General features: G+C 44.3%; 1 protein-coding gene and 1 pseudogene across 7 annotated transcripts; one reads left to right on the top strand and one right to left on the bottom strand.

The window, feature by feature from the left end:
• The first annotated feature begins 1,207 nt into the window (after nt 1-1,207).
• On the top strand, nt 1,208-5,216 carry LOC130400200 (apoptosis regulator BAX-like). 7 transcript variants are annotated; one of them, XM_056605037.1, is made up of 8 exons: nt 1,208-1,454; nt 1,718-1,810; nt 1,911-2,035; nt 2,343-2,373; nt 2,604-2,768; nt 2,913-3,051; nt 3,289-3,393; nt 4,154-5,216. In XM_056605037.1, exons 3-8 carry the CDS (start codon nt 2,008-2,010, stop codon nt 4,280-4,282), a joined length of 597 nt encoding a protein of 198 aa, XP_056461012.1. In that variant the 5' UTR covers nt 1,208-1,454; nt 1,718-1,810; nt 1,911-2,007; the 3' UTR covers nt 4,283-5,216. The 7 variants fall into 7 exon arrangements, with proteins under 7 accessions (XP_056461012.1, XP_056461016.1, XP_056461011.1 ...); XM_056605041.1 differs by having other exon boundaries at nt 1,208-1,342; XM_056605036.1 differs by having other exon boundaries at nt 1,208-1,810.
• Nucleotides 5,217-21,929: 16,713 nt separating this feature from the next.
• LOC130402580 (cAMP-dependent protein kinase type I-alpha regulatory subunit-like) lies at nt 21,930-22,953 on the bottom strand (annotated as a pseudogene).
• Nucleotides 22,954-27,715: the final 4,762 nt, after the last annotated feature.

Below are 27,715 nucleotides of genomic sequence, written 5' to 3' on the forward strand. Positions count from 1 at the left end.
GTTACACGACAGATATCGTGGATATATGTATACTGTCAGCAGCGGCATGTCTGAATCAAACATGTGCATTATAAAGCATGTAAGTGGATTATTGCCACTTTATGAGCAGATTTAGGGAGCGTTACATGGAAGGTAACATGGGCGTTTTGGCCTTAGCCATCTCAAGGTGGACGGTGGGGGTGTGGCCCTAAATTACTTTAGTCTATGCTATTTCTGATGACATGTTTCAAGCTAAACACAGTTATGAATCTTCAGCACATAATGGACAACACCATATAAGGTTGTAATGATAAATAAAGACAAAGAACATGGCCACTTTGTCATAAGCCAAGACAGACCAAAGGTTTACCTGGGTAAATTAGAACGTAGGCGTGGCCTATTTTGCCTACTCCCAATATAAGTGTTTGTTTACCTGTGTTCGGCAGATGCTTCATGAACCACCTCCAGAATGCAAGCCCGTTTACCTTGTGTCTCTGTTAGCATAAACCACGTGTTGAACATTTACCACTCTCCGAGTCATACCTACCACGAGACCACCACACCACAAAGGATCGAATTAGTTTATTCCACATCACTTACCTGTTCCGAGCTGTGCCAAAATGATGTTAAGATGCGGGATACACTTAGCCTGCAGCAGCCTTCAATTCTAAATCCTGTTCTCTTAAGGCCCTTTACTACAACGTTGTGGAGTGATGTACAGTGTGGCTGGAGGATGTGAAACCAGATGAGTTTAAAATAGATATGTTTGGAAATAATAAAATATATATAAATATTTCTAAATGGGGATCCATACTAAAATAAATTATTATACCCATTGTAATGTCAGCTGGGAATCAGTATTAACACCTGTCTCCTTTCCTATCTGAAAATCATAAAGATAACATTATTCATTGACCTTTAAAGATTATTTGGACCCTGTAACGGCTAGGTAGACGTAGAACCCAAGTGCACGGACAGGCGACAGTTGAGGACAGTTTGATTTAATTCGGTGCAGGATCGGGCTGGCAGAGAGCAAACAGTAAGGACACCGACAGGCGGGCAGGGAATCGGCGGTGGGTCAGACAGGCGAGGGGTCGGCAACGGGAGGGCAGACAGGCAGGCGAGGAGCAGGAAACAGGGAATCAGACAGGCCGGTGTTGTGCCGAATTTCGACCCCCCCCCCCCGCATATTACGACCCCCCTTCGCGTGAACGCGCATTCGCTTATTGTCAACGCCCCATACTTTCATTTAGTTCGAGGCGCTCTTCCTTCCGACAATATTAGTCTAAATTAGTGTTTATATTCTATCACAACATCACAAGTTGAGCAACTTATCGCAGAAAGCGATGGCATATTTTAGATTGTAAGTTTGAAGACAAACACATCGCAATGGAACCTCCGACGGCGACGACCCATGTACGCTATACATTCACGATAATGGACTACGAGAGCACTTGCATACGTAATAGTTAAAAGTAATACATTAATGCATTATGTTATTTACTCATATTAATTTTGACAACCTCTTGGTAGCCTACCCTGGAAAGCACATTTAACTGTGACTGATCCAAAACTATGGAAATCCTTTACTACAGACTCAGTGAGCACAGCCTCGCCTTCGAGAGAGTGAAGGATATTGGATATATTGAATATATACTGTATATACTGGATGTATTCAATATCCAGCCAATTTAGCCTGCCATATTCATCACCCATCTCCTATTTCTTGTTTGCAAAGTCTGAGAAACGTATTGACGGTCGAGTGTTGAGTGAAACCATGAAACAGCCACACGATCTTGAACAAACAAATATTAATATTTCAACAAGGCAGGTAAAGCCAACGTGTGGATAATAACTAGATATACATAACGTAGGCCTAATTACCAGTACAAGTCATTTTTGTCCTGTCATTAAATTTGCTATTTCAATAGGATCAAAAGATCCCGCAAAGCACTTCCTGGACGGGTCTCTGGAGAATGAATCGTATAGGTTTACATCGTTGACGAAAGAGAAAGTAAGGCCTATACAATGGACGGTGGCGGAGATGAAATATCAGGTAAGTGTGTCTACAAAACGAGAAGGATATGATAATAGTTACATTTGGTGTTTCGGCGATTTACATTACTTAAGTCATGTAAGTGGAGCATCCCCAAAGTGTTCAAGACCGCTATAGAAGCGTAACGGAGATAAGAACACGCAACGCGTGGCGCCTATCCATTTGGCGATTCGGCGACTTGCATTACTTTAAGTTACAAGAGTATGGCTACAAGAGAGGCGGTGTGGCGAAACTAACTGGCGCGGGTTTATAATTAATATAAACCAGCGCCGCTTGTTGTTTGACAATGTTAATCGTTTCTCAACAGATGAACGGATAGCGGAGGCTTGTCTCAGAGGGTAAGCTTACAATCAAAGTTATAAATGTAGATACGTTAAAATGCCATGCTCATAATTCAACTGCTAATATAATTCTACCGTTCTGGTAACCCAGAACGGTGTTGTCCTTTACACATAATTAGTAATAAACGTAGGATCAGATGTCTGTGAGCTTTTAAGAATTAATAAGCAGTGTGATCATAGCTAATGGTTCTGTGTTGAGGCGACGGATAACCCCCAGCATGTCTTAGGGTCATGGAGCAGGAGCTGAGGGAGGGCCACCTGGACGTCGAGGCTCCGGCGCTGCCACCGGGCCCCGAGCCGCAGAGTGAGGCGGAGAGAGATTTGATGGATGAGTTGGGCCGAAGGGTTCGCCAACAGAGCTCCCTTCTCAAAGGCAACCAAGAGTTACAAGAGTATGTTATTTACATTGGCTCGTTCTTTTTCATAATTTTAAATGCACTTCAAACCAGCACTTTTCTTGCATCCAAATTCATCTCGAATCATGCATTCCATAATCCATTTATAATGCCTGCGGCTTCTGTTTTCCTCTCTCAAAGCTCCATCGATGGGGTGATTCGAATGCCAGGTTCAATGATGGACAAGTTCTCACAGCTGGCAGGCAAAGTGTTTAAGAATGGAGTGACCTGGGATAAAATCATATTGCTGTTCTATGTTGCCGGAAGGATGGCAATAAAGGTGTGTGTTAGTGTGTGTGCAAACAACACTGATCAACACTATACACAAACCAAAAAACCAACACAAATCTGCCCACAACCACCCAAACTATATGGTTCACAATTATTTAAATGTGTGTGTGTGTGTGTGTGTGTGTGTGTGTGTGTGTGTGTGTGTGTGTGTGTGTGTGTGTGTGTGTGTGTGTGTGTGTGTGTGTGTGTGTGTGTGTGTGTGTGTGTGTGTGTGTGTGGCTTCCAGGTGATGGAAGATAATCTGCCTCTACTGGTGATTGAGATCTTCAAGATAGCGTTGAATTACTTCAAGGAGAAACTACTGGGCTGGGTCGGTAGCCATGGAGGATGGGTAGGCTAAGCCTTTCCCACACACTGGAGTCTTACTTTAGTCTGACCTTAGATACAGAACACTACAGCAAAGTTACACTGGTGGAATAAGAAACAGGACGGATATTTGTACAGAATTAAGTCTGTAGGGCCTACACAAGACTTAATTAAACTAAATTAACTTCCCATTTACTTTGCAGATTTAGATTATCAATACAAAATATAAATCAATTTACACATCATGATAAATTATTGCAGGTTATTAGCTAATTACAAGCTATCCCTATTTATATTCCAGGGATTACGTACGATTCTTAAATGGACCATTCTTAATAAGTACTTACTTTTGGTACTTTAGGTATATTTATTTCTAACACTTATGTGCTATTAAATAAGTACAGGACTTTTGCTTGATCAGTTTGTTTACACTAATTGCTACTTTCACTTCATTAAGAGATCTGAGTACTCCTACCAATGGTTTAATTTCACTCCCTCAATGTGAAGTTGTTCAATTAAAAATAGCAATTCACCTGAAATCACAATTATGTACTTTAATTGTGAATCGTTCTTTTCCACTTCTCTTACATCATAGCTAACATATGGCTCATATTAAATTCTGGCTTAACATAATTTCTCTGTCTGTCTGTGTCTGTGTGTCTGTTTGTCTGTCTGTCTCTCTCTCGCTCTCTCTCTCTCTCTGTCTCTGTCTCTCTGTCTCTCTGTCTCTCTGTCTCTCTCTCTCTCTCTCTCTCGGCCCCCTTCTCTCTCTCTCATATCAACAGAGCAACAGTCTGTCAGAGCTAAGTGGCCGTATGCAGGGCATGCCACTCACCACCAAGCAGACACTCATCATCATCGCCGGCCTGGCCTTCCTGAGCATCGTCGCCTGGAAGCGGACACGGAGGGCCTGAAGCCAGGGCCACGGAGGGCCTGAAGCCAGGGCCACGGAGGGCCTGAGGCCAGGGCCACGGAGGGCCTGAGGCCAGGGCCACGGAGGGCCTGAGGCCAGGGCCACGGAGGGCCTGAGGCCAGGGCCGCTGCCAGCCATTTGGGTGATTGCTTAGTGGTAGTTATGACTCCATTTCACCTACAGATTTTGACAGAGAAATCGGTTATACCAGCCAGTTATCAGTATCAGTCACATTCAGTTACTCAGTGGTGTATTGTAAGGATAGGTTTCTTCCGATTGCAAAATTATTTTTACAAACTGATTTTATTTTATATTTGTATATGACATAGGGCAAAGAAAATAATGCATGCTCCGCAAAAATAAATAACTAAATAAGCGGGCCTCGTCCATGCAGTATACGCTCTGACTCGGCTGCATGTCTGACACAGCAGAAGTCGAAGAGCTCGTCCCTCGTTGCGGATCATCGTCCGTTATCTGGAAATATTTCGGATTTAGGGCAAGCGATTTGAACCAGCATCAAACAATCCCTATCCCCTCGCTCAATTATTTTTTCAGAATGGCGTTGTATTCAAAACGTCAGGGACAACGCCTTTTGTTCTGGTGCATTCTCTGGTGGCATATTTATTTAAACGCCTTATTTACAAGTTTAACAAATCTTTTACAATTTAAACATTGTCAAATCTGTGCCCTGTTGATTTTAAGTTGGTGATATCTATGCAAAGATTTGTACATTAGCAGGAATGTAGCACAATGGTTCACGGTTGTTAAAGCAGTGTTATGTTAACGTGATCGTTCAATAAAAATATTTGTCAATCAAATGAATAATCGTGGTAAATAATCTGGATATCAGTATTGATCAAAATAATTGTGATAATCATGTTGGCCATAATCCCGCACCTCTAATATGACATGTGACAATAAATAAATCATCTTAAATCTTGAATCTTATTTGGTTCAATGCTTGCGTTATTAATGCATGTTATTTATGTTCTCATAGGTTGTGCAGTAATGTAAATTGTGAATACGTTTACTTTCCATTGCACATAATAAAGTGCAATAAATAGGTCCATAGTCCCTGCAGCCACCATTAGCTAGCGTAGCGACCAATGGAGCTACAACATGTCTATGGAAGACGTTCGGTTGAAGGACATATAATGGGAAATAAATATATTTTCCGTTTGGTGGTAGGGGGCTGTTTTCGTGAACCTCTGGGGTGGGTCGAGAAGCCAGGGTTCCATCTGATAAGGCACGGCGTTTACCCCCCCTTATGACATCCAGAGGAGGTTCATCGATGGATTACAATATGGCTTAAACAATACTATATTTGTATTGGGGGGCACAGCTGTTCTCAGCATCCTTGAGGCCTGTCTGCCACAGTATAAGAAGTCCTTGCTTTTGTCAGTGGATTGGACTTCTCCTCGCGGAGCTCCCGGAGATGCAGGGGGACTTCCCATCTGGGGACCTTTCCTTGCGGAGCTCTTGGAGAGACGCAGGGCGATCCCACCACTGACAATCTCCCAAAACCTGAAAAGGACAGGACAGACTGGATCCATTTTTTGAAGGGCAGAGTCCCGGCTACAGTTAGCTCATCTTTGTATGTGTGTGATACTTCACGTCTGGATTCGCATCTTTGTTGAAGCTTATACATGCAATTCTGTACGAAAAGCCACCAAAGGGGGATGTAATTGCTGCCTTAGTTCCCGCTTCGATAATGAGGCGGTCTGAGTCAGATGTATAGGCAGCCCCAGGTAAATAAAATATTAAACTCGAAGTACAACAATTTAAACACAACACATGAAAGATTTGGGTAGTGACCTTTTAATGAACACCTCACAGGTTACAGAATTTATAGAATGTATAGAACATAATAGAATTGAAAGGGAACTCCGCCCATATCCCCAGCACCACTAGACAAAGCATCTGTATGCTATGAAGCGGTCAGTCGTTACAGGTTTAGATATAAGACCTCCTTTGGTCAATATTGGCTTCATTAACATTGGTCTTTCTACTATGCAAACATGCCATGATTTTTGCCCCACAGCTGAGCGTCGAACGAACTTCCTTGTTTCTAAGGGAAACACATCCTGGCTAGCCGGGACCAGCCTTGTTCTCTGGATACATCCTGTCTACAATTGCGATCACCTGACCATGTAGCAACCGCATGGTGAAATATCAACAATTCAGATAGAATTCCATGAATGCATATTTTTGCATATTATGCAAGACGTACGGCTGTTCTACGACGTTCTCTCCAGTTCACTTGCGTTCCCATTTAAACAATGAATGCTTCTGTTCTCAGGCCACCTGGTTAAGGGCTTGGGCCGCGTAATCAAGTTACGACATGGATAACAGCACTGAGCTCTGGAACAATAGCAAAACCATGGACTTTGACAACAACAACATCTAACAAACTCATGAGGCAAAGGAACGTTTGAAGGAGGTCATGCTCACGGGTGCCTGGAGGTGGAGGTGGAGGTTATTTTCCACAGATCAAATCCGTGGACTCTGGGCAGTCAACACGAATGGAGCAGTGTCAGATGGAGGAGGTGAAGGAAGTGGCAGAGATTACAGCGAAGGGAGGAGTGAAGGCAGAGGGGTGTGTCTCGGTGGAGCAATGGGGGACAATAGAAATCCCTGCAAGTTAGACGTTCCCCAGCCCTCAATGGTTTATCAGTTACTTGAGTCAATATAAAATGGTGCTTTCTCATTTTTGCAGTAGTCCTACATATATAGTAGAAACTGTAATCCTATAACTATCCAATATTTATTTTTATGAAATCTATTATATTGGAAACGTCTGGCCATAAAATAATACAGGGTTTGTTGTTGTCAAAGTATTTACCATCACTGTTATACAAAAATATCGCTTACATTTAAAAATCCTAATGCATAGCTTCATTACATCATTCTGCATCAAGCAACAAGCAACTTCATAAATAAAGGCATTTGAATATAATTGGTGTGCATCCTTGTCTTCCTTTGTACCACTGTATACTATGCATACTATTTATACTATGTATACTATGTTAACAGGGACCCTAGATTGGTGCTCAGAGGGTCCCCGGCTGCTGCAATGTAATGTTCTGGTGCCGGCAGATCCAGGGTCAGATAGACAGATAGTCAGTCTGGAAGCCAAAAAGGAGCCAAATATGGATATGCCATTTGCGTTTTTCGTCTGTTTGAAGTGTGAAATTATTTTGAAATGTATTGATCTTAGGATTCTAGTTCATTTCACATAGGATAGTCTCATCCAATCAGGTCTATATTCTCGCGTAAAGCATCATGGGTAGGATATTCCATCCCTTGATTCACTCTACCACAAACGGACACTACGCAGAGCACGGAAAATCATCTCCGACCCCTCTCACCCTGCACACTATGCCTTCCAGCCACTGCCCTCTGGGGGGCGTTACAGGACGATTGCCTCCAGAACAACCCGGTTAAAAAACAGTTTCATCCCAACTGCAATAAACGTTCTGAACTCGGAACGTTAAGGATTAAGCATGGCCCTTATGTATTGTGTAGTGTGTATTTCTGTATGTATCTCTGTGTTATATGTTTTGCAAGTTGGAACCTGTACCAAGCTGACAACAAATTCCACCAGCCTGGCTGTGTGGTCATTAAAATAATCAATCAATCAATCAATCATTACCCAACAGAAGAGGAAGAAGGGCAGTGAGAGTGTGTCCGGCCGTCTGTCTGTGGTTTCTTTCTACAACCCCCCCCCCCCCCCCCCCCCCCAACCAAAACCCAGGGAGGAGGTCCCAGAATAAAATCGGAACATTTATTGTTTTATGTATAATTTCTGATTAATATTATTATTCTTAAGGCACTTATGGAAGCATTATTCACTAATAAAACAAGAAATCATCGGCTGAACACACGAGAACATTCAGTTGGATCCACTGAGTTGTTTATTACAATTATGCTTCATTAACAAAAAAGACAGAAAAATAGTCCCTTACATGAACACAATAAACACGAGGACTAAAACAATAGAAGCAGCAGACTTTACAAATCATCAACAGGTGAGCACATATCTTTAATAACTGAACATGTTCTGCGGCCGCTTGGTTCCCAACAGAACACAAAAAATCAAGATTCAGTTTAAAGTCGTTTACAACATGCAACATTATCCCATAGACATCTTGGTTATTATGAATAAAACATAACATCTGCTTTAAATCAGGTCGCATATCAGGATTATGACAAAAATGATGATATAAGAGCCCTTAAGACTTAAACTGTTATATATAAAGATGGACCATCAATAGGTATTTTATGTACATTTCAAATAATAAATGTGCTTATCTAACTATGGGAGATCTTAAAAGCCTTTCATGGTCTTATCATGCTTTACCAGAGAGAGAGAGAGAGATGAGAGAGGAGAGGAGGAGAGAGAGATGAGGAGAGGGGAGAGAGAGAATGAGATGAAGAGAGGAGAGAGAGAGGACTATAACTGCCACGAGACACCTGAGTCGTCAGTCCTCTCAGTATGTGTGTTTTTATGTTAGGTTTGTTTTTGTGTGTGTGCACGTGTGTGTGTCTGTCTGTGTGTTGTGTGTGTGTGTTTTTGGTGTGTGCGTTGTGTGTTCCTGTGTCTGTGTGTGTGTCGGTGTGTGTTTGTGTGTGTGTGTTTATGTGTGTGTGTGTATGTGTTTGCATGCGTATGTGTGCGTAGTTAGTAGTGTGAAAAGTGCCGCCCTCATAACCCTCCCCCCCCCCCTCCCCCTTCACCCCCCCTCCCCCCCCTCATCCCCCTCCCCCCCCCTTCCACCCCCTCCCCCCTCCCCTTCCACCCCTCCCCCCCTCCCCCCTTCCACCCCCCCTCCCCCTCCAGACCCCCCCCCCTCAACCCCTCACCCCCTCCACCCTCCCCCCTCCACCTCTGAGGCACCCCGCAGACCCCCCCCCCCCCCATTTCTCTACAACTGAGGGACCACCGAGACGCCCCCCGCTGCCACTGGCTCTCTTTCTACAGCCGACACAGAGAGGCTGACCCCCACCCCCAGACCCTCACCCCCGGGAGGAGGTCCTCCTGGGTGAAGGAGGACCAGAAGGTGTGGAGGTGTGTCAGTGTGTCTGAGGACCCTCCTCCACCTGGGGACACTCTGTAGAAGGACAGAGAGCCAGCAGGCCGGTCCAGATACACTCCTACTCTGGTGGAGCCAGCGGGGGGGAGAGGGAGGGCTGTTGGTATACCGTTGTACCGGGCAGAGTAACGATCATCATAACAATCAAGACTCCAGGACTTGTTGTTCTGTCCAAGCAGGCTGTCACCACCCCGTCCTCTCCTTGTGATTCCTCTGTATGTCACTCCTATACCAACCCATCCTTCCCACTCTACCTCCCAGTAACAGCGGCCAGTCAGAGCCTCTCTACCCAACACCTGGGGCCATGAGTCAAATCTGTCTGGGTGATCCGGATACGACTGGTCCTCTAGAACCTCCGTCACCTTCCTGTTGTCCTCAGACAGAGAGAGGTGTCTGTGGGCCGTGTTGGGGTCCAGTGTGAGGTCACAGGCATCTGAGGGAGAACCAGACATGATGAGCTGCTGAACCGCTCTTCATCCTCATCATCATCATCATCACTAGTACTGTTCTCCTGCGCTATATGTACATATACATAGATATGAACACATACATATACATATGTACACATACATAGATACACACACCTCAACAATAACGTTATGAAAACATCAACAACAATATTATGAAAACATCAGCAATCAGAATCAGAATCAGAAAGGATTTAATTGAAAGAAGGGTTTTACACCAACCAGGAATTTGGCTTGGTGAGTAAGATGCATACATTAAGACAATAACAATGAACAATGAACAAACAGTGATAGATGTATAACACAATATAAACAAGCAGGGACATAAGTGATCAATTAAAAATAGGATGAATACATCAACAAAGGTCTCTCCTTGGATCCAGGACTTACCAAAGACAAGCACCTCAGCGCTGTGATTGGCCGTGCCAGCGCTGTTGCTCGCCATGCAGCAGACCGTGTTCACGCCGTACCTCCCACCTCTGACGAAGAGGAAGCCCCTCTCCACCCAGGCCTCTGATTGGTCGTCTGTGCCGTCCCTCTCCAGGGGCCTGCCGTTGTGGAGCCACTCTACTGTGGGCTCCGGCGTGCCGCCGGCGTGGCAGGTGTAGCGGGCCGTTTGGCCCACGGGCAACACGTGGGTAGAGGAGTGGAACTCTGTGATGCTGGGGGCCTCCTCCTCATCCTCCGTGGGCATCACTGAACCTGAAGAAACCAGGAGGAGAGGAGTGAACGTCTACAACACGGATCTAGAGATGCAGCGTCAGACACTCCCTTCACTCTCTCCTGACACCCGTCCACTAGAGGGCGACCAGGGGATTCACACCCAGTATTCTGGCCTGCCTTTTCATACATGATTGAGTATCACAGCAGTGTCTACAAAGATTACCCAGGGAGGGGAAGTCACTCCACGAAGAGATTAACGAGTCGGGGGCGGAGCTTGTGGAGGAGAACGCAAAACCGTTCAGCAGCTCCAATAGAAACTAGTGCAAGTGAACCCGGAAAGGGTTGACCCTTGTGATCTGACCTCAGTAGACCACAATAGAAACCTGACCTCAGTAGACCACCATAGAAACCTGAATTTAGTAGACCACAATATAAACCCAGACCTTGGTAGACCTAAACACATCCAACAACCTTTCAACTCTTAAAGAGTGTATTTACTGTATCTACGGCACAGAGAACAGAAAGGAGGATCCGTTCTCCACTCATGAACACAAACTAAGTCTACGGACCCTCTTTGTTCCGCTCAGCCTCCAGATGATCCAGGTCTACGCTCTTCTCACAGATCCAGTGGTGCAGTCTGTTACACGGCTCTTCAGACCAGCCGTCCTCCCCTGCTACGACACAGTCTCTTGCTCCGCCGTCATCGCGTGGTTTAACGTGTCTCCAACTGAGAACCACGAGGAGGAGACAGTGGAGGTCAGTCTGTCACTCTCAGAGAAGAGATGCTGCTGAACAGAGTCTTCAGCCTTACCTTGAGGTCATGGGGGTACCATCCACCCACTTGTGGGTCCCCTCTTTCTCTCGATCACTCAGTCCAATCCAGGAAGAACCCACCAATCTGCTGACAAACCTGGAAACCTGGTTCTAAAGGTAAATGCATCTGTTGTCATGACCACAAAGTACACACACACACACACACACACACACACACACACACACACACACACACACACACACACACACACACACACACACACACACACACACACACACACACACACACACACACACACACACACACACACACACACACACCAGTTCTTCTCTGCTGTTGATGACCACCAGGTCTGCCTTTCTCTTCTGACAGTCTTCTCTACTGGCCCTCCAGCCCTTCTTAGTAATAGAAACAAGGTAGAGACTCTTGTCGTGAAGCATCCAGCCCTGAAGTGTCAATTCATCTGTTGAATGTAAAAGAACATCCTGAACAAACAGAGAACTGCTTATCTTACGGTCTTCGTTACGGACACACAACCCAGAGACCTGACCTTAACAGACCACATAGAAGCATGACCTTAATAGACGACAATAGAAACCTGACCTTAGTAGACCACAATATGAATCAGAGAAGCAAAGGGTGTTTTTGAAATGAATGTTAATGACGCGATTGATTTAATAACTTGGATAAAACCCTCACCGAGTTCATCCAGTAAGTGCTCTCTCCCCTCTATCCAGGGTGACGGTGAGTCTAGGACAGGACAGAGGAATACAGAAGATATGAGCTCTAAAACAGAACGACATCGTCTCTAAGCATCACAGGACCCACAGCCAACCAAACACAAAGTCCATAAAATTAATACTAATTAAAATAGCAATAACTACAGTTATCAATATCATTATTGCTATTGTTACAATTATTCATATTAGTATGCCTAACACAAATTCTAACAAATACAATAATGATCATTATCATTGCTATCATTCCAGGATGAGCGCGCGCATTGCACGCTCAGCCTCTAGTTGTAATTAAACCCATAGCCATAATGTGGAAACCCCAGTCGATAATGTAACACATTTCTGAGCACATAATATAATTACATTTTGCCTATAATGTTACAACGTATAACAATTAGGTTCAGCTATGACGTAATGAAGCAAGCATAATAATTTCCTCTCTACGTCATGAAGCAAGCATCTTTTGCCCGCCAACGGAGCTTCATGCCAATTCATTCTCAACCACGGCCGAGATAACCACCGTAACATGTCTCTACCTGTTGTGGAAGAGCGAGGGACGGCGCAGAACCAGACGCAGTCGGTCCATAATATCGTAATGACCACGGAAGAGGCAGTGAATGAAGTATTGATCAGACAGCGAATTATTAGATACCACCGCTAAACCGTTGGAACGCGCAAGACCGGTAACCATAGCAACGCCAGTAAACAAACCCCTCGAAGCCCAATCCCTACGCGCAACGGCCGTCCGGAGGCTCACACAGCTTTTGGCCGTAATATAACACATTTAATTATATAATATTATACACTATTAGATATAGAGCTCCGGGAGTGCAAACGGCAACAATCCCTTTCTCCTCCATGCTGCGGTTCACCCCGGACGGCACTGCGGGGAACGGTTGGCCGGTTGAACGCTGATTGGCTGTTACGTCACTCAGTGGCCACGCTGATGAACGCTGATTGGCTGTTACGTTACGTCACTCAGTGGCCATGCTGTTGAACGCTGATTGGCTGTTACGTTACGTCCCTCAGTGGCCACGCTGTTGAAAGCTGATTGGCTGTTACGTTATGTCACTCAGTGGCCACGCTGTTGAATGCTGATTGGCTGTTACGTTACGTCCCTCAGTGGCCACGCTGTTGAACGCTGATTGGCTGTTACGTTACGTCCCTCAGTGGCCACGCTGTTGAACGCTGATTGGCTGTTACGTAGTCTGGCTGAACGGAAGTGGACAGCGTCTATTGCCTAGCGTCGGATTTGGCCGCGACTCCTCCCCTTCCGGTTGCTGGCGTTCCCGTATTGTGCTCCCCCTCACACTCGGAAACTAGGCAGTATGGCGAGTTCTGAAGAGGACTTTGACGGCGCTGTAAAGTTGGCACGTTTGGCTCTTTCCGTCGAAAATTGCAAAGAACTGCAAAAGATTTGCTTACAGCATTTGCTGAGGAAGAAAGATGTTCTATTTTGCATGGACACCGCTGCTGCTTCCCTGGCTTAGCCCCGCCCTAGACGATTGTGATTGGTTTAAAGAAATAAAAACAGGCCCGCCCAGTTTCCCCACGGATAGACGGCTCGAGGTAGCGTGGCTCCAGACCATTCTACTTGCTGTAGTTTGGTCTGGCTTTGCGAGACTAGCTGTTACGTTACGTCCCTCAGTGGCCACGCTGTTGAATGCTGATTGGCTGTTACGTTACGTCCCTCAGTGGCCACGCTGTTGAAAGCTGATTGGCTGTTACGTTATGTCACTCAGTGGCCACGCTGTTGAATGCTGATTGGCTGTCATCACACGAATGTCGCGGCAAAGTTCAAATATTTCAACTCGAGTGAAAGGCTGCAGCCTTCACTTCGGGAAACAGCCAAAGTGTCGCATTGCAAATCCTCATGAACGCGCTCGCCGGTGCAGGGTGCTACAAATCAAATCTTGTAGCAGGATTTTTCTAGCAAAAAATCTGCCCGATTCGCGTCTCTACGTTGAATTTGTATGGAGTCATGTCGCCCCTTCGCGTTTGGTGTGGACGCACCTTCACTTGTGCGACAGGCCTGCTATTCTATAGCAGTAAGATGTTTAAAAACATAACGTCTAACCTGGGCGAGTCGCGGTGTGTGCGTGTGTGTTCTTACCTGGGCGCGTGTGTCGATGACGGAGCCGTTATGTTTGAAAACATAACGTGTTACCTGGGCGTGTGTCGCTGCGGTGTGTGCGTGTGCGTGTTAGTGGTGGATTTAATGATTCGTTTACGTGACCCCGTTCGCGTGACTCAGTTCGCCGAGAGGAGTCGTTCGTGAATCGTTCGTCAGTTTGTTCGTTCAGTCGAGTTTCCGGTAGCACTAACTCCACTGAGTCTGACTGACTCAGCTGAGAACCGTGCAATGGCGTCCATTACCTGATGCGATTTACCGCTACCGGAAACCAGGCTGAGCGAACAAACGGTTCACGAACGACTTCTCCCAGCTCAGTGGAGGAGGTGGAGGAGTCGTTCGCGAATGAGCCTAGTTTCCGGTAGCGGTGAATCGCATCAGGTAATGCACGCCATTGCGCGGTTCTCAGCTGAGTCAGTCAGACTCAGTGGAGTTAGTGCTACCGGAAACTCGTTCGTTCATTCAGTCGAGTTTCCGGTGAATCGAATGGTGAACGAGACGTCCGAACGAATGAGAGAAACGAACCGGTTCGGTTCATTCGTCCTAAAGACTCGTTCATTTGAACCGGTTCGCGAACGAACGAGCCAACAACGAGCGTGTGTGTTCTTACCTGCGCGTGTGTCGATGGCGGAGCCATTATGGTTAAAAACATAACCTCTTACCTGGGCGAGTGTGTCGCTGCCTTTGTATTGGCAAGCGGTGTGTGTGCGTGTGTGTGTGTGTGCTTTCGTGTATGTTTGTGCACAGCTGCGTATGTGTGCGGTGTGTGTGTTCGGTGTGTGTGGATGCGGTGTGTATCTGTGTACTTGCGCTGTATGTATGCGTTTGCGTACATACATGGGTGAACCAACATATTGGTTCACCTTTAACGTAATGAAGCAAGCATGATCATCTTCTTCTTACTTTATGAAGCAAGCATAATCATTGTAAGTTCGCAGCATTTGTATATCATAAGATTAGACCCTGAGGGTGATTCACACTTGATGCTTTATATGCGGACTTCGATGTCGTTCAGACATCAGTAGAATCAAGGGGGGTGGGCCTGCAAGGGGCGGGATATGACGTACGGTCTAGTTCGCAAGAGGCGGGATAAGTGCGGCCGCTGACACTATAGTTTGTTTTGGTTTGACCGCAGACAGCACGGAGGCAGAACGGGCAGAACTCATCGCCATCAGCTAACAGCTAAGGCAGCAACCTACCTAACTATAGTGAACTAAAGCACGGGCTTGTGTGGGGGAGGGGGAGGGGGAGGGGGGGGTTGTGAGGGCAAGATTACAGATTGTACATTGGCTACCTGACGTGAGAGATGTTTTTTTATTGTTAACAGAAGAATGCGTCATTGAGATTAAACATCTCTTCAAGTGATCTGGCCAAGAGAGGCAGCAGTAGCCTACAGTCACACATAGCCTACACATAAAACGTAAGAAAAATAAAACTACTAATACAGTCGGCAGGGGGCAGTGGGGATTTCGATATCACAAGACATTTCAGGAGGCTCAATGTGGTGGATAATGTTTAAAGAAAAATAACGTCTTGCAAAAAAGTGTCTATGATGGACATAAGGCTCAGGTGGGAGAGTGTGTCGACGGCGGGGCTGTTATCTCAATCTTGCCGTTGTTTTGAAACATATGCATCCCCGTGTGTGCAGTGTGTGTATGTACGTGCATGTGTGTGCGTGCGTGCGTGTGTGCATGTGTGTGTGGTGTGTGTGTATGCGGTGTCCTGCTCTTGAAACGTCTGCATCAGCACGCCCGTGTGTGCAGTGTGTGTGCATGTGCGTGTGTGTTCGTGCACGTGCGTGTGGATTGTTTGTGTGTGTGTATGCTGTGTTTATGTGTGTGCGTGCGGTGTATGTGTGCTAACCCTATTATTATCACTAAATCTAACAAAAACAATATTGAACATTATCATTGCTATTAATACAATCAATGATATGATTATACTGTATTGTAATTCTATTTAGGAGGATATGATTTAGACTCACTGAAGCGCAGGGAGATGAGGAGAATACTCAGCAGTCCGATGCTCACAATGACAGTGATGTGAAACCATAGAGCTGTTCAGGGGTAGGACACACACACACACACACACACACACACACACACACACACACACACACACACACACATACACACACACACAAACACACACACACACACACACACACACACACACACACACACACACACACACACACACACGGTCACTTCGGCTAAAAATGTTTTAGAAACATAAATCTTAAATGTATTTGGAGGAAATCATACTTTTCTGGATCATTGTTTTGGACTGGATTATTTCTTTTAAATTCTGTATAAAGGGGCACCTACCAAATCTTCTCTTCCTGGTCTCCTCCCGGTCCAAAGACGTGTCCTCAGGGTCCTCAGAGAGTCCAGGGTCCGGTTCAGAGATGGTGACCATTGTTACTCTCTGACGGCTTCCACGGCGTCTGGACTTAGCCTTCTTCTTTGCTCTACCAGCTGGAAAAACAACGTCACTTGTTTTCATTCTGACCAATTATCAGCGTGCACTCCGATACCATCAGTGTAAGGAAATGTTTTTCTTCTACTGCACACAGACTCACGAACGCACTCAAGCACACGTACACGCACACAGAGTAATTTTCACACTGATATATTCATACTGCGTGGCTGTAATTCACAGTCCAGACTCACTACGGTCTGCAGAATCCCTCCCCGTCTTGAAGAAACACCTGAAGACATCTACTGAGAACACCTCAGTAAGTGATGACTGGTACTGTGGCTCTCGTGTTTAGAACACAATTAAGCAGAGCAAGAGCTGGTCTCTAGCATAAATGTTACCATTCCCTCATTATTGACATATACTCATATGCTCATAGGTATACAGTAATACACACAGAATCACATACGTACACACACAGTAATGGAGGGGGGACAACATGTGGCCTGCGTGTCACCAGGGTCTTTCACATCGGCCCACGCAGAAAATATGAGGACATGTATCGTGGGATAATTTGAGATATGGTCATATTAATGACAAACTTTATAGAATGATGTTAAATTCATAAGTTCACCTGATATCGCTTCAGTTAAATGAGCAGCCATTATTAAAACACAAAATTGTTGATTAAATAAACCATTGTCAATCTAATGTTAGGTTGCACTACCATTAATAATAAGTCATGAAAAAACTAAACTTGTGCTCTGCTCCCTAAAGTTACTCTGCACTCTGTTCCACGTATATAACGGACCTAAAACATGAAACACACAACTACTTGAGATGCCTATCAATAGTCCGTAACTCATGGGCGTAATCACACGTCAAGTAAGGTAAATGCGAGCTTTTTGTCCCAAACACACACATGTCGTTATTTAGGAGAATAAATCTGTCTATACGGTCACTGGTTCATCAGATCGGCCTATTTGAAATAAAACATTTTCTAAAAGTACATTTTAAACGTATGCAGATGAAACGACATTTTTTTTACTGGATTATTTATTTTAAATCCTCTCAAAAGGGCACCTACCAAATTTTCTCTTCCTGGTCTCCCTCCGGTCCAAAGACGTGTCCCCAGGTTCCTCAGAGAGTCCAGGGTCCGGTTCAGAGATGGTAGCCATGGTTCCTCCCTGACAGCTTCAGATACGTCTGCTCTCAGGAGTCGGCTCTGATATATCAGCTGGAAAAAACACGTTGCATGTTTTAATTCTGAGCAGCCTGCAATCTGATATCATCAGTGTCAGGAAGTGACAGTGGTGACACTCGTATCAGAGTGAAGACACTCTTATCAGATGTCTTCAGTTGACACACAGACTCACGGACGCATGCAAACACACACAATATTATTTTTCATTGAATATAAAGACACAACGTACATAGGTATCAGAGACGTGTAGTGAGGCCCGTGGCTGGTGAGGCACTGACCTCTTCAGAGTCAGATTTACAAATATATGAACCCAATTGTTATGTAGTAGAAAAGGCGATTTCTCGTAGCACAGCCACAAAGCCAGTCTTTTCGGCGGTACCACTCTGTTTGAAAGTGAGTGAGAATCATTAGAGACTCCCTCCACCCAGCTCACCCTCTACTCAATAACTAACATTGTAAATACAGACTCAGACACAGTAGAGAGGACGGTGTCATCACACACACAACAAGATTCTTCAATAGCTTCTTCCCTGCAACAGTGCGACTGATGGCATTAACAGAGAACAACTGAAAAATACAATGTGCAATATTGTGTTTTGCTTATTTATTTTATTTATTTATTTAAATATATACTCACCACCCTACCCCCACTTCCTACGTGCAACAACGCTGCTACATGTGGTTGGTTATACAGTATGGTTGCACTGCTGAATTCAATTTAATTTAATATGTATACACCTTTTTTAATTGTAATCACTATCTACTGTGGTGCTCTCTGAAATGCAATGCACAACATGCAATTTGTCCTTATCTCAATTTTTAAAACTTTTTATATTTTTTATTATTACTATTTATTGTGCTTCTCTCTCTCGCTCTCTCTCTCGCTCTCTCTCCATGGACCTTTTTTTTATACATTTTTTTGACAATTAGCAGCCAGGGGGTACAGTAATGGCAGACATAAAATACAGACACAAAAAATACAAAATGCAGCATTAAATTAAATAAAAAGATTATAAAGAGCACACGCACTAGGTGTTTTAATAGCTTTCCCATTTCTAGAACATAGATAGTGGATAGTGATTAAAATTAAAAAATATATACATATTAAATTAAATGGGGGTAGGAAGTGGGGGTAGGGTGGTGAGTATATATTTAAATAAAATACAATATTGCACATTGTATTTTTCAGATGTTCTCTGTTAATGCCTTCAGTCGCACTGTTGCAGGGAAGAAGCTATTGAAGAATCTTGTTGTGTGTGTGATGACACTGTCCGCTCTACTGTGTCTGAGTCTGTATTTGCAATGTTAGTTATTGAGTAGAGGGTGAGCTGGGTGGAGGGAGTCTAATGATTCTCACTGCCCTTTTCCGACAGCGCTGACTGTAAATAAAGTCCATGGAGGGAAGTGTGGTCCCAGTAATCCTCTCAGCTGTCTTTATGACCCTTTGGAGTGCCCTCCTCTGTGCCTGTGTAACGGGTTGCTTCAAACTACGGGACAGAAAGTAACAAGGTCTTTTCAAACCGAGTGGTACCGCCGAAAAGACTGGCTGTGTGGCTGTGCTACGAGGAATCGCCTTTTCTACTACATAACAATTGGGTTCATATATTTGTAAATCGGACTCTGATAAAGTCAGTGCCTCACCAGCCACGGGCCTCACTACACGTCTCTGATACCTTACGACGGGCGTGTCTTTATATTTAATGAAAAATAATATTTTTTGTGTTTGCATGCGTCCGTGAGTCTGTGTGTCAACTGAAGACATCTGATAAGAGTGTATTCACTCTGATAAGAGTGTCAACTGTCACTTCCTGACACTGATGATATCAGATTGCAGGCTGAACACGTCGATTTGAGAATTATGCTCCTTGATTCATCTATGGCAATTAAGTATGTTTGTTACAAACTGGAAGAGTTGTTATCTAATAATAATATATTTTACATGATCATCACCTGGCTAACTGGGAAGGGGGATTGTCTCTATTATGCGGTTATGTTTTGCTTTTTTATTTAAATAAGGACATACATGATTTATGCAGACCCGTCGCCAGACCTGAGTCTGAAGGGGGGCATATGAAATGCATAGGGGGGTACAATTATTATTAGCCTACAGTACGTATATTTCCTCTATTCGCGCAGCACATAATCATCACGTTAATCATAACCAACAGCAATATCACCCGGTAGCCTATAGCCTTCCCTACAACATCACATCATTCCTCGTCATTCAAAGCAATACATAGAAGCAATGCTATGAATATATATCCATAAAACACTGGACTATACAACATATTAGGTGTAATTGCAGTTAACAGAGGGATATGCATTGCCATTACACACACACACACACACACACACACACACACACACACACACACACACACACACACACACACACACACACACACACACACCCACGGTAGCTTACTTTGAGTGGATTCAGCGCTGTCCTCCCTCCCTCCCTCCCTGTCCTCAGCGGGAGGCAGCGTTTCTCCGAGCTGAACCTCCTCATCAACATATCCTTCCACTCAGATGTAAACTTGTGAGTCAGGTCCTTTTCAAAAGCAAGCTGAATCAGCTGGGCCTTGCGTCTGTGCAACATAGTGCGCCGATGCTCTGAGAAGACGTTTTTCAGCTTGGAAAATGACTTTTCACACATTGCTGTGGAAGCTCCTAAAGTTAGGGCAAGGGTGTAGGCTGTGAGAACAGTCGGCATAGCCTGGAGTGCACAGTTGAATGTGCTAAGGATGTTTGCTATTGTCCATTTTCCGTCTTCTGGGTGTCATTCATTTTCTTAACCAGGAACTCACAAGCCACAGTATATTCAGATTCAGCCACATCAGTTCCAGCTAATAGCAGGAGAGGTGTTACGGTTACCTTTGATGGGTCCAGGAAATTATCTGACTGATTATTAGACTGTTGGTGGGCTTTTCAACCACTTACGAATATCCATGATGATGAACTAGAAATGAAAGTAAGCTAGCGAAAAATCATCCAGCTTCACTTCAAAATGCGCGGTAACTGTTAGCGGCTAAATTGACGTAGTTACGTAGGCCTACGTAGCCTAGATCGGCAGATTTAATAGTCCGCCAAAGACGTTGACGTCGCTTAGCAACCGAAGACGCTGGGGTTGACAAGTTACCGGACTTCTTGCGGAGCGATACCAAAGACGCCATTAAAGGCAAAAAATCCTTTGTTTACCTTGACAGCGGTCAATTATACTTAAGTTGTGAAGGGCCCATGCAAGTGAACGGAGCGTTAATAATATAAATAATAATATAAAATAAAAAAGTTTATTTTATTTTATTTTTTTTTGAGACGTGCCTCATTTGGGGGGGCACAATTATTGTGGGGGGGCGGGCCCGGCCCCCTATGGCCCGCCCATAGCGACGGGCCTGCATTTATGTCCATTGTTTGCTTGATAAACCGTTGTGTTATCACGTTGACCCTTTCTGTTAATTTTCTTTTCAAAACCGAGCACATTCTAGACCGTAGTCTAGTAGAAGGAAACTACACCGCAATAAATAAGAAAAAAAAACCTCTTAAGTTTGGCAACATGGTGAGAAACCATTAAAGATAATCCAAAAAGCCAAACTGCTTCAACAGCAGTCGTTATATCATACCATCCGTCCCGGTGATAATGATTCTCTCTCAGTATACTCATTTTCGCTGTTCTGCTAAATTCATGCGTTCCAAACTGTCAATCAGTCAAACACGACTACAGTCTCTCCATTGATGAAAGGTTTCGTCACGATCAGGTGTGACTGACGAGAGAACGGAGCTCTCTGACCAGAGACCAGCCACTGATTGATTTAATTGATTTATAATATGAATTATGATATATTGTATTGGACTGTATCATAATACATGAGGCAAATAGCAGCCTATATTTTCCGTCAAATTGAATGCAGAGGCTGACATGAACGGACGAGGACATTGTCGTCATATTGTGAAAAGTAAAATCTGTTGGTAGAGACAAACCTACAGACAGCTGCTGGAAACCCTGACATGCCAAGGGATCGTCTTCAACCGTTTGAACGACGCAAGAGACACACAAAACGAGGCATCACTGAACCGCACATACCAACAAACACATCATACATGATTGGACCGTCAGTCGACCAAAGGTCTGGCCTGACCAATCGCATTCGAGGACACGCAGCTCATGTCTGGTGCGTTTCCGACAGCGGTGAAGCGCGGCGGCGGCGGCGGGGGCTGACCTTTCTGACGTAGGAGGCGGCGTCCTCCTCGTTGTACGCCTCGGCGCTGATGGCCCCGCGGCGGCGGCGCCCCCGCACCACGGGGTTCATGGGGGGGAGACCTCCTCCGAGCGGGAGTCCGAGCGGGAGTCCGAGCGGGAGCCCGAGGCCTTCTGCTGCAGCAGTATCTGCATGCTCTCCTCCTGGTGGCGCGGGCCGAGGCCCAGAGGGGAGCGCTCGGTCATTGGGCGCTTCCATTCCCTCACTCCTTGAGGACTTTTACTGCAGCATTCAATCGTGAAACCTCGGGACTATTTAGACACATGTATGTTTTAAAGGTTACTGTAGATGGTCTGTATTTCTAAGCCATCTAAATCTGTTCTAATGGTCCCGAAAAAAAAGCTTCTAAATCAACATTTTACATGCGTAATATAATATCATTTTTGCCTGTTTCAGTATCAGTTGCTAGTCAAATGGTTAATTAAAAATCCAGAAGGTTGGTGAGTCCACGAGGACACTAATATTAAGTTATCCCGCCAAATGATCAAAAACCAAAATCACAGCATACAACTGCAGCAAGTCCAATGTGAGAGCAGCACATCGGTCATTCAGACAACAGCATATAATATCCAATACGAAGGTAACCGACTTCAGAGCAGAGCAGAATGCACACGAGACTCCCAAGATGTCAGCTCATGATTGACACCTCACCTTTTCCAGTCTGTCAAAGTACTCTTTGAGGAAAGCCATTGGCCGGTCTGGCCGCGAGGTGCACAGCTGGACGATGCAGTCCTTCAGCAGCTGCTGGATGTTGTGTTTCTGCACGTACTGCTCGCACTCTCTCATACTCCTCTCTTCATCGCTGCTCATGTTGCCTGATGTCATTGTAGCCTTCTGTCCTGGCGAAGGAATGGAGACAGTGGATGTTAGGATAAAACATCGCATTTGAACATGGTTCAATTTGAGTTGTTTATTTTGGCATCTTCAACCAATATTGACTGTATTGAGTCCTTATACCCCACAGCACAGCCACAAAGCCAGTCTTTTCGGCGGTACCACTCTGTTTGAAAAGACCGCGTTACTTTCTGTCCCGTCGTTTGAAGCAACCCGTTAAGCTCCGGCATTGGTCTTCCATCATTTATTATCTCCTTTTTGGATTGAAAGTCCAGTTTTGAGAAATGTCTGAGTTTGGCTATTGAATCATTATCTTCCATGTTTGAAGTGAGAAATGTTTTTTTAAATAAACAAACTGATGTGGTGCACTTGACTGCTTAAAAGAAGACAACTATGGAAGCATATATGTAGCAAAATTCAAATGGCAATGCAATTGGCAATTCATTATGCAATTTTATAATGTAATTTGTAAATACGTTTTTCAAAGTGTATTTTAATATGCAAAGGGACAATGCAGCTTCAGATACGTCTGCTCTCAGGAGTCGGCTCTGCTATATCAGCTGGAAAAAACAATAAAAAAATCAATTAAATTTGCTAAAGTTATTACAATAAAAATAGAATAACATATTCTTTGAGTTCCTTTATTCAAATTGAAAAGCTATAGCGTCCCCGTGATTGCAATCCACTTCGCCACGCTGCGTGTGTTGCGATATTCAAATGACATTTCAATCCGCAAAAGGCTTTGCAAAAGATTTGGCAAAACGTTTTCCAAAACGTAATCCAAACGTTTTCCAAAAAGTCAATTTGCAAAGTGGCAAACGTATCAGCCAATCAGTGTCCGGGCGTGAACTACGTCACTTGCTCGTAATTTCCTTGTTCACGTTCGTATGTGTCTTGTATTGAACATGTACTGTTTTTGTATTGAACATGATTTGTTTGTTGTATTGTTTGGTTTCTTCAATTACACCTCTAGTCAAGCAAACCAATATTTTATTATAAACCTTATTATTTTATTAGCTAAATGGCATATTCATAAATGTAAATACTCTAATCAGAAACCGCTTTTTGTTGTGTTTGAGAATGAAACAAGGCAATGCATGGGGAATATTCTATGTTCTAGAAATGGGAAAGCTATTAAAACACCTAGTGTGTGTGCTCTTTATAATATTTTTATTTAATTTAATGCTGCATTTTGTATTTTTGTGTCTGTATTTTATGTCTGCCATTTCTGTACCCCCTGGCTGCTAATTGTCAATAAAATGTATTAAAAAAATAAATAGAAACAACGTTCGTATGTGTCAGGATCATAGTCACCAATGGAGGAGATTATTGATACGCTCCGAAGTTTGTTTGGCCGATGATGTGGAGAACAATCGTGTTGAAGACACAGATGCAGTAGATAGAGTGTGTGTTCTGGGAGATAGGATAGACGACTTATCCTCACTGGTACGTTTTGAGGCCAGTGTGGTAAACCCAAAGATTTCCCAAGTGCTACAGGCACTGGGTGCGAGACATAGTGTTATGGTAGACGATGCTGAACCCAAGAGCAGACAGAGACGATGTTGAAGGGATAAAAAGGGGTTTATTGAACAAGGTGGGTAGCAGGTAGTGGATGAGGGAGCCGGGGGAAGAGCGAGGTGGGCGAGCTGGAGTGAGTGATCCGGGTAACTGCAGGCAGAGGAACTAAAGTTAGATGTGGTCCAAAAACAACAAGAGAGACTAGAGTAAGAGAGCGAGGTAGCAAGTAACACTAGAGCCAGGCACGTATAGTTATCACGGTAGTGCGTAGTACGATCTGGCGCCGACAGCAGGGAATCCAGGGGTTTATGAAGGGGGTTGATTGGGGATGAAGACCAGGTGAGCATGATTGTAGATGAGGGCCAGGTGTGAGGTGAGACAGACAGGAGGGCTGTTTCCCAATGTCAAGGAAGCATGCTCAACGGCCGTCCTTTTAAGGACGCTCACACTCGAAAGCCGCGCCATTTTTGCGTCCTTTGGGTGTGTTTGAAACCACCTACTTGCTTACTGCTTACTACCTACTACCTACTCAATACTTGGCTTACTTCTCGAATCCTTTAACAATGATTGAGTAATCCATTTTGAGTAATCGACGTTCGGAAGGCCGTTCTTAATTAACCACCTCAGATGACGTGAATCAAATGACGTGTCAATAACCTACCGGCCGGGCGCCGTTAATAAATATTATAAATAAATATATAAACGTCACATTTAACGTCACAGTACATCTTCAACCTAAGGATTTGCGGTGATATGTTAAAAACAATTATTAAACAATTATTAAAAGCACTGCTGCTGCGGCTCCCCGTTTAGCGCCATTGCTTCCACTGTTCTTTTGAATAGACGCAGTGCATTCTGGGGCGGTTGAGTACGTCTAGTAAGCTAGCGATGCTTACACAAAATCTTTCCGGAAGTAGAAGACATTTGGATACTACCAGAGCCCGTCTACGAATCATATTAGACATTCTCTGATACTACTCGCTTACCTAAAACTCGCTTACTACGTTCTGCTTACTCAATTTGACGTCATAGTTAGTAAGAGTAGTAAGCAAGTAGGTGGTTTCGAACACACCCATTGTGTTTGTAGTGGTACATGTACTTTTTAAATAACCATAAGTTGCTCAATTTTCAACCGATTTACAAACGGTTTGGTTTATTACAAACGTTATTAACGTGGTTATGATATTGTACCTATTTTAGAACATTATTCTATTTTTCATTATTCTATCAAAAGTATGCAGTGTCATAACTACATCTCTGACGATTATAACAAACACAAACCGTTTGAAAATCGGTTGAAAATGGTTAAGTAATGGATGTTTAAAAAGTACATGTAGGCCTACCACTACCAACACAATGTTATGGCTGAGCAGCTTACTGTGGTAAGATGGCCGCCAGTGGTGACGTTCGACTCCATTGGCCAGCAGCGCGGACGAAGCATCTAGTTAATATATATATCTATGGGTGAGACTCCTTAGCTGTGTCCCTATTCCTCTACGAATAGTCAAATCTCCTATCCTTTACTTAACCTTTGTGGAAAACGTCATCGGGTCAAGGAGAGATGGAAATGTGCTTCCTTTAAAACAGGAAAAGACAGCGCTGTTTAAAATGAATTCGACTCCACTTTTCCTAACCGACGTCATTGCGCGACGGGGAGTATTGCTGACCTCTAGCGTTTCTATGGTGGAACTACAGTTTTCCGAATTTGGTCTACAACAGGGGTTCTCAAAGTTTTGACAGCTGAGGGCCAATTTAGGAACCCAAAATTTGACTGAGGGCCGCCAAAAGGATAAAAAATGTAGGCGGGTAACGCCGTCAGCATCCCAGCGAGGTCAAGTGAGGTCTAAATCACAAAACACACACACAAACACACACACACACACACACACACACACACACACACACACACACACACACACACACACACACACAAATAGTTTTTGTAGGTCATTGTTACGGTTGTGTTAATATTGGAATTCATAGCACATCTGCTTCAGAAGAACTATACCCTTCAGTATGAAGATTCTCCAACGAGGTGGAGCACTACCACGTCCTGAGATGTGTTATGTCATGCTGTGGAAGATAACAGTATATCAGTCAGAATTATCTTCCAAAGAATGCAATGAGAGTAGACTGTTTGTACTCGACTACATCTTAATTTTGCATTAACTTTAGCCATTTCATTTTCATATATATTCCTTTATATATATTTGTATGTATCGAGTATACTATTGGAAATTTGAAATAAGTTGCATGTAATTATAACCCTTATTTAAAGTGTCTGCTATCGTGGATAAATACGTTAGCTTAAGGCAGTGGCGTCCCTATGCTGTTTTATTTGGGGATAAAGCCTTGGATGTTATTTAATTAGCCCCGAATAAAATATTCCTAAACATTTATAAGAAGCCTAGTCTAGATAGAAATAGTCCTTCTGGCAAGAGAATAAACAACAACCTGTTTACCACCTCAAGTGAATTAACCTATCCCATCCCCAGTCAGATCGAAACGAAAAAAGTCTTCATTCAATTCACCTTACTGTGTGCGCGAGTGAGTGTGTGTGTGTGTGTGTGTGTGTGTGTGTGTGTGTGTGTGTGTGTGTGTGTGTGTGTGTGTGTGTGTGTGTGTGTGTGTGTGTGTGTGTGTGTGTGTGTGTGTGTGGGGGGGGTATCTCGTTTGTATCTCTATTAAGTTAATCTTTGGTGTGTGTCTATTTGGTGTGTTTATCTTTATGGTGTGTATCTATATGGTGTGTATCTATGGTGTGTGTGTATTGTGGCGTCCCGCCCCCTAAACCTCGGTCCGGGCGGACCCGAGGTTTCATCCAGGACGGAATATACTACCGTCATCCACCAGCCGGCGACGGAGAGCGCCCGTTGAACCCCAATCAGCGAGATGGGAGACACCTGGCTGGACAGCCAGGAAGACATTTTAAAAGGAGCACGAGGACTGTCATTTGGGAGGAACGGGAGCGAGGAAGAAGGAAGCCCTCGGGTCTGCGAGCGACTAGAGGCCCACGGAGGCCCTAGAGACCGTGAGTATAATCTGTCTAAGATGTATGCAATAGGCCTACATTGTGCGGCTTAAACTTTGCTTGTACCTGGAACCCGGCTCATTGGGGGAGCAGGGTACCACACTATTTATATGGTGTATACTAGTGATGGGCAAATGAAGCTTTTATAAAGCATTGAACCAGTTGAGCCAATGTTTCGAAAATGGGTTCATTACTCGAAGCTTCAGTGACAGTGACCTCTGCTGGCGAAGTTCGAGGCTGCAGTGGATTCAACGTATCCCTGCTTTGAAAACTATTTGACGCACAAACCCAAAAACTTAATAGCATG

The sequence above is a fragment of the Gadus chalcogrammus genome, chromosome 2 (assembly GCF_026213295.1).
Source record: "Gadus chalcogrammus isolate NIFS_2021 chromosome 2, NIFS_Gcha_1.0, whole genome shotgun sequence".
Taxonomy (NCBI): Eukaryota; Metazoa; Chordata; class Actinopteri; order Gadiformes; family Gadidae; genus Gadus; species Gadus chalcogrammus.

What these genes read in the sequence shown, in the direction of transcription:
- LOC130400200 (XM_056605036.1), top strand. Translation starts at nt 2,008, where the DNA reads ATGGACGGTGGCGGAGATGAAATATCAG. An exon ending in CCGGAAGGATGGCAATAAAG is followed by an intron (nt 3,052 to 3,288) that starts GTGTGTGTTAGT and finishes TGTGGCTTCCAG; the next exon opens with GTGATGGAAGATAATCTGCC. An exon ending in TCGGTAGCCATGGAGGATGG is followed by an intron (nt 3,394 to 4,153) that starts GTAGGCTAAGCC and finishes TCATATCAACAG; the next exon opens with AGCAACAGTCTGTCAGAGCT.